The sequence below is a fragment of the Eschrichtius robustus genome, chromosome 6 (genome assembly GCF_028021215.1).
Source record: "Eschrichtius robustus isolate mEscRob2 chromosome 6, mEscRob2.pri, whole genome shotgun sequence".
NCBI lineage: Eukaryota > Metazoa > Chordata > Mammalia > Artiodactyla > Eschrichtiidae > Eschrichtius > Eschrichtius robustus.
Genome location: NC_090829.1, coordinates 16,550,740 through 16,560,789, shown reverse-complemented (window position 1 = coordinate 16,560,789; position 10,050 = coordinate 16,550,740). Strand labels below are relative to the sequence as shown.

The window sequence follows — 10,050 nt, the reverse complement described above, 5'->3', positions numbered from 1 at the left end:
CATTACCAGCCCAGCTGCCTAATGAGAAGCAAAACCAGTACACCAACCTGGATCGCTCTGAGTCTGGAATCCATGCTTCCACTACATATAATGCTACTGCGCTCAGAGGAAGTTCCTATAGTTACTTTATTTTCAACACGAATCATAAAATCTTTAATTGGTCTACAGCTATTCACATTTAAGTCAGCGTGAGAAAGTATCACTTTACGATAGAGAAAAAGTCTAGCAAAGTGGTTTATTTACAAGTTATTGCTGGAAAAAGTCCTTCAAACAAACCAGTGCAGTGAAAACACCTTAGAGCTAACATCAGTTTCTCAGACTCCTCATGGCAGCTTTATTAGTACATCTCATTTTTATGGTTGCTATATGTTCAGCCTTTCAAAGAGCCGCTACTTCAGGATGACAGTAACTCTTCGGTGTTTATTTTTATTTCCAAGTTTGTGAGTTTTTACGAGGCTACTTTAGGGCTGTGAATTGTTTCACTGTCTTTTCACTCTCTCTTTTAAGTTCTTCAATATGGGCATCTAGGCGCTCTAGAATGTGATGAGACCTCAGTTCCTCCTCTTCCAAAAATCTTGTGGCTATTGAACCAAGAGGAGACAGAGGCAAGGGACACTAGAAGAGAAACACATTTTGACATATATAAGTTGAATAGTATATTTCTAAGACACATTATTCATGATATTTTCTAACTAGCAATATTAAAAGGTGATTTTTTTAAAAATGCTTTCCTCTGAAAGCATTTGTATATCCTTCTATACCCTAGAAGAGATATACTTAATGCCTATTATTTCAAACACACTTTTAAAATCTGAATGTTACTTTCGTTTTAAAGCATAGAAAATCTACCTATAATAAATTAGATATCAGTTAAAATCAATACTTTCCTTCTTCCAAAATTTGAGTCCACAGTGCCTTACCTGAAACCACTGGTTTCAGAATTTAGATTTTAGAAAGGTCACATGTACCAAATTCAGTCAATCCTCATTTGCAGTAGTTATTTTCTATGAAAGTCATCTCAAACACTGAATGAGTGAATACTGAAACACCGCTCTTATGGGAAACACACACACACACACACACACACACTTCACATAGACTATAATCCTAACTCCTAAAAACAACTCATCCAGCAGATTCTATTTTCTTTATTTTACAAAGGAGAAAACATGGTTGAGAGTGTTTAGTGACCTGCTCGAGGCCACCCCACTAAAGGGTGCCAGAGTTGGGGTTCAAACTCTGTTCAATGCCAGCATCCAAGCTTCTTGCACTGCACTGTGCTGCCCCCCAGGGGCTCCATCCTCTGGGTATCTCAACTCAGCACAAGAGCTGAAACAAGAGGGCAAAGTGCCACCTTGACTGACCTCAGCTGGAAACATCCAAGTCCAGTGACTCAAATTTTGTGCACCTCTGCACATGTTCACGAATGACTGTGGAAGTGCTTATGAGTACTGCTCAGGGGTTACAAACAGTTTAGTGAGTAGATGAATTCGCAAATACAGACTCATGAGGGGTCTGAGGTAACTCCCGTAATCAAACACATTGATATTTCTGAAGTAAAATGCTAAGTGGGATCAATAAAGTCTATACATACTATCACATCAGTTCAGTTCAGGCCAGGTCAGGTTTCAGTGCCAAATAAGTTTTGCTGACAAACTTAGGAAGAAAGTTAGTTGTCAGGACTTTTTTGGATTTCAGAATTACATATATTACATGTATTTTGACAACTAAAAGAAAACCTTCCCATGGACTTGATGGCACATTAAAAAGTCAAAAATATTGAACTTTCACAGGTACAGGACCACGGGAGGTTGATGGGAATGAATGGCCAGAGGCGAGTGCTTCCGCACAGAAGGTAAAAAAAAAGATGGTGGAGTGGAGTCCTCAGAGCAGCTGCAGGAAGGAACAAGGGGCCAGTCCATGTGGAAAGGCAGCCTCTGTCACCAGGGCCACCACTGTGTGGCACCCAGTCCATGTCCTAGACACGTCAGGTGCGACTCCTTCCCCCGCCTCTACCCACCTCTTTCCCTTTCCAACCGTTCCTTTTCTCCTTCCCCACTGTCTATGCCCCAGGACTATTTGGCAGGCAGAGATATTCCTTGAACCAATCATCCCAATACAAAATTGACCCTCTCTGAAAAAGGCAGGCATGGAATTTCCCATTCAGGCTAAAAAGAAATGAATACCTATAACTTATATTATATTTCATAAGATGCATTTTGAAAAGTAGTCGTGGCCGACAGTGTCTTCACAAGCAAAACCTTAAGACAGAAATAATTGAGGATAACAAAGGCTGCTTAAGAGAGAGACCAGTAAGGGGTGGGGGGGGGGAATACTGCTCTGCCTTAAAATAAAAAATAAAATCAAACTAAATAAACTTAATAAACTAGTAAGCTCAGCAAGTCTCCATACCGAAGACAGAAAGTCTTCCTGGTCATTTATACTTTCAGAGACAGTGTCAGAAAAATTGGTTTCATCTGTATCTAGCACTGAAGGCAGAGAGTGAGTTTTGCACAGAAAGTTAGAAGGCAGAGAGCTGGTGGAGCAGCAAGGGCTGATTTGATGACTCGGGGGGCTGAGGCCCCTGGACACAGGCTCTACGCTATCCGACGCTTGTCCTTGCGTAGAATGAAGACCTGCTTTGTAGTGGTCAGCCTTCATCCCGTCATGCTTGCGCTGGCCACTGGTTGGCCTGGATAGCGGATTAGAAAATAAAACAGATAAACGTTGTAGCAACTTTCCTCTTTTAAAACATCCTTGTTGTTGGAAGTTCACTTACAATCACAGGACCAGGCTAAGGAGAAGGCTGTAATTTACCAAATGAGCAGCCCGCTCCGACCAGATGTTCTTTCCGTCACTCCAGCCCCAATCCGCGATCCCCACCGCCAGGCCCCTGCTCCCCACACACTAACAATACAGCAAGGAAGATAAGCAAGCTGCCAGGGTGACCCCGTGTGGTTGGTGCTTAGGATAGAGGGAAGCACTGTGCAGAGAGAAGGCCCTTATCTTCATGTGGGGAAGAGGTGGGAGTCGGGGTGAGGGTGTCAGCAAAGGCTCCTGGTAGGAAAATGTGTAAGCCGTACCGTACGAGCTGAAGCCAGGTGGTTTTTCACTGAATGCTGACTTCTTAGGTAACAGTCCATCATTAGTTGACCAAAAATACGAAAGAAGCTTTTTATAAAAAGCCAACTTCTACTTCTTATGGGGCAAGTGGGGCTGGAGAGGTGGGAGGCGGCATGAGGAGGCTCAGTGGAACAGGCTGCCATTTACACCTACATCCAGAAGCCTCGATGAAAGTGCTTAGAACCCCCGCACCTCTTAACCTAACAGTTTTACTTGCGCACGGTGTACTTTGGGATTAAACAGAGTCCTTTGACGAAGGTTTAAATTCTGTAAATTGGAAATTATTCTCAAAGAAATGAGAATTATATTATAAAGATACATATTTTAAATAAACTATGAAGAAATTTTACTTGAACTCCGTGTTCTTGAACTCAGGTACTCTGCTGTGTGTTGGTTTAAAGATCCTGTCATGGTTTTTTTTGCAAATCTGAGTAGAAATCTCCAGCTGAGCTTTGGTATCCATCAAATCTTTCTGTAGTTGTTGATTTTCAGACACTAATTTATTTAATGCCTCAATATAATTCTCCTGGAGGTCTGCTAGTGAAACCTCTTTTGCCTAATAAAAAAGAATACTAGAGTCACTTAATTTGTACAAGAATAACTTGTAATCTGTGATACTGCTGTTGGAAAATTACTTTCAGCTGTGACTAGTTAATCTATGGCTTTACTCAGGAAAAAGTGAAGATTTGGTTTTGGTCGCCTAAAAGAGAAACAACGTTCTGTTTCTTACAGTAAATAGGGGTAGAAAACGAGGAGCACAATGGGCTTCCCTGATGTGCCAAGGAATATCCAAGGAACTGGAGGAAGCCTGGAACTAGGATGGAAGAAAGCTACAGATGAGAATCAAAGACAGGGAAAAAGAAAGAAAAGAGCAGCCATGGATTCTTCCTCAAGAAAGAGAACGTTGAGCTTAGTGAAATAAGTCAGACAGAGAAATCCAGATACTGTATGTTACCACTTAGATGTGGAATCTAAAAAATAAAACAAACAAATGAATATTCAAACAGAAACAGACTCACAGACACAGAACAAACTAGTAGTTTACCAATGGGGAGAGGGGAGGGGGGAGGGACCAGATAGGGGTAGGGGTTTAAGAGGTACAAATGCATGTATATTTATAAATAAATAAGCCACAAGGATATATTGAACAGCACAGGGAATAAAGCCATTATTTTACAATAACTTTAAATGGGCTATAATCTATAAAAATACTGAATCATGTTGTACACTTTAATATAATATTGTAACTATACTATACAATTATACAACTACGCTTTAACTTAAAAAAAAAGCTACTGATTAAAAAAAAAAAACAGGAAAGAGAAGGTTGAATAGCCCCAGAATACCTGTGGAAGGAAATCAAGAGACCTATTTCAAAGAAAGAAATTTGGACATAAGGTTCTGAAAAGGAATTCTGGCTGGCAGGGACAACTTTTAAATAAACAACTCTCTGGTCTTAAAAGACTTTTACATAATGTTGGCACCTATTCTGGTATGTGAAATAAATTTGGACATGATAAGGCAGTATTCAAGGATAAGGTAGGTATGACTACTCTGATCTGGTCTGAATTCTGTGATTATTTATTGTTCTTCAATTCTAGGTGTTTCCTGGTAATATAGTACCTAAAAAAACAGAGGTCTGGACCATTTTCTTCTAATGACAAAATATTTTCATTAGCATTCTGAAAAATTACGGTTATCTTCTTTGGAATTTAATTTGATGTTTAGTTTGGTCTTTTCTATAAAGAACTTTCCGAAAATAAGCTGGTAAACAGTGGTTTGACAAACAGAATTTACCTAACCAAAAAATAAATCTTAAAATACAACCGTTTAACTATCTGTTCTAGCAGTGACAGTAAGTTACAAAATGCTAAAATCTCAAAAAAAAATTTGCAGGACATAGGAGTTAAACTATAAACTACTGTCAATTTTTTTTTACCGTGGTAAATAATTTATCAGAGCTATTGCTTTTACTATTAAGATAATTAGATACTTTTATTAAAAGTTATTTAGCTAAAATATTCATTTGTAAAAGTAATATCACCTTCCTACATGGTAAAATGCAAAATGGCACTTTCCAATAATTGTTCTTAATACGTACACCACGTTTACACTCTGTGTAACTTCAAAACCGGAGGAAGAATAAACTGCTAACAGGATTCTCACTAGCCAGAGTTTGATGTCTGATGTCATTAAATATACTTTTTAAAAGAAGATAATGTTTGCTTTTGCCAGGCAGGAATCTTTTAAATTTTTCTCAAATTTATTATTTTATTATCAACAATTACAGATAGGGACTTCCCTGGCGGTCCAGTGGTTAAGACTTCACCTTCCAATGCAGGGGGTGCGGGTTCGATCCCTGGTCGGGGAGCTAAGATCCCACATGCCTTGCGGCCAAGGGACCAAAATATAAAACAGAAGCAATATTGTAACAAATTCAATAGAGACTTTAAAAATGGTCCACATCAAAAAAAAAAAAAAAAAAACAAACAATTACAGATAAATGAATGTGGAAGGTAATATAAAAAGTGCATAGCAAGCATACACCTTGCTGTGTAAAGAAAGGACATTATCACCACTGTTAGATAGAGGTTTCAGGAGAAATTAAGCTGAACACAGTCTCTGGTCATAGTCTGGCTTACGCGTCCCTGAGAGTTCCCAACTCTTAAATATGAATAGGTAATCACTGCATAAGATAAGATTCTGTCAATCAGCTATTGCCAAATCCTGAGCCTTCTGAAGATTCTGTGGTGCATATCAGATTGGTTCTTGGTTTTCTCCACCACTAGCTTAGTATTGGGTTTAATCAGGACATATAAAGTCATTTTCCTCCCTCCCTCCCTCCTTCCCTCCCGCCTTCCCCCTTCCTTCCTTCCTTCCTTCCTTCCTTCCTTCCTTCCTTCCTTCCTTCCTTCCTTCCTTCCTTCCTTCCTTCCATCTTCCCCCTTACAAAATGTTTAGCTGTTGTCTCCTCTCCCACTTTTTCCATCCTTGTTGGTTTGTGCTTTAAAAAAAAAAAAAAATCCTTTCATTATAGTTTTAGAGGTATTTGGGGAGGGAGCAAGATTAGACGTGCACATTCATCTGCCACCTTAAATGATGGCATAATATTTCCTAGTATAGAAAGTCATGATTAACTGTCCCTCTATAGATTAACATTTAGTTTTTTTCAAAATTTTGGATATTGCAAACAACACTGAAATGACCATTTTTATGCCTTTGCTCCTACAGGATGGGTTCTTTGGGAATGCAAACTGATATGGCCTTTCTGGAAAACAATGATGATCAAAATCAGAAAAGCACATGACTCAGGACTTTATAGGCTACATGTATTTACATACAGTTTAATGGATATTGCTAAATTGCCCTCTAGAATAGCTGTGTCAATTCACTTTCTCATTAACAGAGCACTGAAGGGCCTGTTCCTCTATATCCCTGCCAACGCTGGCTATACTGGATTTAAAAAGTCACTGTCAAGCCAATAAACAAAAGAATATTTATTTCTTTTGTTTTGATTATTAAAGGGGTGTAACTGCTTTTCTTCATTACTGGATTTTTGCATTACTTCTATGAATTATCTATTTATGTCCTTTACCCATTTTTCTACTGGATTCTAAGCTTTTTATTATCTTTACAGGAAACCCTTATATATTAATATTTTATATTAACCTTTTATCTGTTAATAGATTGTTTTCCTCTAGTCTATTAGTCTTTTTTAATGGGGCCTTTTGTCATCCAGAAATTTTATATTTTTATGTTGTAAAATTCCTTATGTTGCAAAATTCTTTATGGTTTTGTGATGCTAAGAGAGTCTCACCCTCTCAAAAGATTATAAAAATGGTCCCCCGTATTTTCTTTTAGCTGAAGTAACGTATTCATGTAGTTTTTTGCATGTTCTCCCACCCCAGCCTCCATAATCCATGAGTGTGGAACTAAAACTACTTAGGAGCAAATAGGGGCATTGTGTGACCATGAATCTTTGGAGGCACACACTCTCTGGAAATACAGAAAAAAAGAATTTCTACAATCTCTGGCCATCTGACCTACATCAAGAAAAGATGGGTCAGACCAGATGAGTCATTTTGAAAATTATAAAGATTTTATAACAAAATAGTTCAAAGAGCATCCACACAGTTTCTAACTCACTGTTAGCTGATCATGTTCTCTGGTTTCACAGCAGTTTGTTTACATTTCTTATCCTCCCTATTAGATTACCCTCAATCTTGTAAAGGTAAGAATCTTGTCTTAATTCATCTTTGTGTCCATTACATTGTCTACTAAAATACTTTGAACATAAAAGATTCTAGAATATTTGATGAAATGAACTATATCTTGTAAAAATATAATTAAAACCAAACTATTTAAAAGATCCTATACTTCATAATGAAAAGATATTGTGAACACAATAATTTCAGTAATAATAATAACAGCATCAAACATTTATTTTGTACTTACTAAATGCCAGACACTATGCTAAGCCCTTTACATACATTTGCCCTATTAAGAACACATTGTGTATTTTATCACATACATAATATTTTTTTAAATCTTCCAGTTGCTGGAGTGGAGAGTCATATTGTGCTCACTCCCATCACTGTCTTGACTTCTTTTCATTTGAGAAAGTTTTTGCAGAAGGATCGTTTCATAGTTTGATCTTAACTTTCTCTTTACAATATCAGTATTTACAAAGTGGTTTCTTTAAAGGCTTGGATAGTAGAAAGACTTAAGTTTCTATTTATGTACCTCATGTAAACCCAATTCCAATTTCATCACCATTTCAGAAAGACGATGATTTTCTAACTTGAGTGACTCCAACTGAGCCAAAATCTCCTGAGAAGGGAAAAGCAAAAAACAAATAAATGTAACAAATAAATCAAACGCATCTTATAAAATTTTTCCACATGTAATTTTCATTAGGCGAGGTCACATTCTTCATCCATATATACAAATACTTTCTGAAAGGTTGTTGAAAAGGTGTTTCAACATGACTTCATATGCATGCAATTAGAATACTATTCTAAGAAGATGAATCAGGCACTGGTAACCGCCAGCACTCCTCTTACTGGCCTCCACCTCCAGCATCATGTGGACTGCACTCCTTTCACAAGGTAGTAAAACTTATTTTCAGTCCTCATTCTCCTTAGCTTTTCTGCTTAGCCATTCCTACTTGAAAAGATTCCTTCCTTCCCTGCCTTCCTGCTTCCTTTGTGAAAACTACCTGGTTTCCTTCCTTATTGCTACTTTTCTTTTTAGCTCCATTCCAACACCTTTTTACCCTAAATGAGTAGATTCCTAAGTTTGGTGCAAGTCTCTCCTCTTCATACTCTATGACTTCTTGTTATAATATCAAAGTCTCTCAGGGTTTTCAGTGCCAACTTCATGCAAAGATTTCCGCAGCTAAATGTCTTACCTTGATTTTAATCTTGAACTCCAGGCCTTCTGTGGAATTGACTACTAGATATTTCCATATGGAAGTCCAGCCTTTATCTCAAACCAGTGTCCCATGTGCCAGCTTGCCTATTTTGTGTACACTTTATACAAAATCATTATCCTCCTCAAACCTGCTCCCTATCTTTTCTGTATTTCACTAAAGAGCATCACTTTCTATTAAGTTGCCCAAGCCAGAATCCTGAGTGACATCTTTTCCTAACGCTGTCTAACTCATTCTCCCGGTCCAATCAAATACAAAGCCCAGTCGATTTTCTCCAGGATGCATCCATTTCCCTCTGCCTCCCTGGCGCAGTGCTCGGTCCACCATCTCGCTGCTGTGACAGCATCCGAGTGGTCTCTTTGCCTCCTCACTTATTCTCCACACGACAACCACAGAGACCTTTCACTCCTGCACAGGGTGGGCAGGCCCTTCAGGAGCAGGTCACTGCTTTCCAGTCTCATCCCTGGCCACTCGCCCCATCTGAACTCTGGTCTGTCACAGCGAACGTGGCACAGCCTCACTACACACCCTACACACCACAGAGAGGGTCTCTTCACTTGCCTCATCTACTCTCACCTCCCACCAGTCTCCACTAGACTGCTTGTTAACCAGCCTACCCTTAGCCTGAAGAAGAGGGCTAATAAAAATTTACCGAATTAACTACTACGGAAATTATACCTTTAATAAGTTGAATCTTCAAAAACAAACTTCACGGGCTTCCCTGGTGGCACAGTGGTTGGGAATCCGCCTGCCAATGCAGGGGACATGGGTTCGAGCCCTGGTCCGAGAGGATCCCACATGCTGCAGAGCAACTAAGCCCGTGCGCCACAGCTACTGAGCCTGAGCTCTAGAGCCCACAAGCCACAACTACCGAGCCCACATGCCACAACTACTGAAGCCCACACGCCTAGAGCCTGTGCTCTGCAACAAGAGAAGCCACTGCAATGAGAAGCCCGTGCACCGCAACGAAGAGTAGTCCCTGCTCACCACAAAAAAAAAAAAAAAAAAAAAAAAGAAAGCCTGCACGCAGCAACAAAGACCCAACGCAGCCAAAAATAAATAAATAAATAAATAAATTTAAAAAACAAACTTCAAATAAAGAGAATTTTTGTTCGTTTCACCTTGTGCTCTACTGCTTTTTCTTCTGCTTTTTGTATCTCTGCTTTGAGTTGCTTCTCCATGTCAGAGGAAGAACTTTTGGTGGAAGCAATAGTGATATCTCGCTGATGTAACTCTCGAGTTAGCTGGGAGATCTCCATCTTCATTCCGTCTAGTACAGAACTGTAACTCTGTTCAGCCTGCAAAATCTGTTCTTTCAACTACAAAGAAATAGAAGGCATTAAAAATTAAGAGAAGACATATTAGATAGAAAAATATAATAATAAAGTAATTTTTACCTTACCTCAAGACATGAATTTTTCCCTGATTAAATCTGCAGAAAATTAGCAATTTACCAAGCTGCGTATCTGTACTGAAGGTCAGGTGGTTATACCCAC

General features: G+C 38.9%; 1 protein-coding gene across 11 annotated transcripts in view; it reads right to left on the bottom strand.

Moving 5' to 3' along the window:
- Positions 1 to 215: 215 nt before the first annotated feature.
- Positions 216 to 10,050, bottom strand: part of CEP63 (centrosomal protein 63) — an 81,596-nt gene continuing 71,761 nt past the window's right edge. For 8 of the 11 annotated variants that reach the window (XM_068545948.1, XM_068545952.1, XM_068545947.1 and 5 more), the window contains 4 exons: positions 9,676 to 9,873; positions 7,867 to 7,953; positions 3,474 to 3,679; positions 216 to 615 (listed from right to left, as the gene is read on the bottom strand). In XM_068545948.1, coding sequence (XP_068402049.1) covers positions 582 to 615; positions 3,474 to 3,679; positions 7,867 to 7,953; positions 9,676 to 9,873 — 525 coding nt within the window. In that variant the 3' untranslated portion in view covers positions 216 to 581. Of the gene's footprint in view, positions 616 to 2,412; positions 2,693 to 3,473; positions 3,680 to 7,866; positions 7,954 to 9,675; positions 9,874 to 10,050 lie in introns of all 11 variants that reach the window. The other 3 variants (XM_068545945.1, XM_068545955.1, XM_068545954.1) reach the window with 2 other exon arrangements.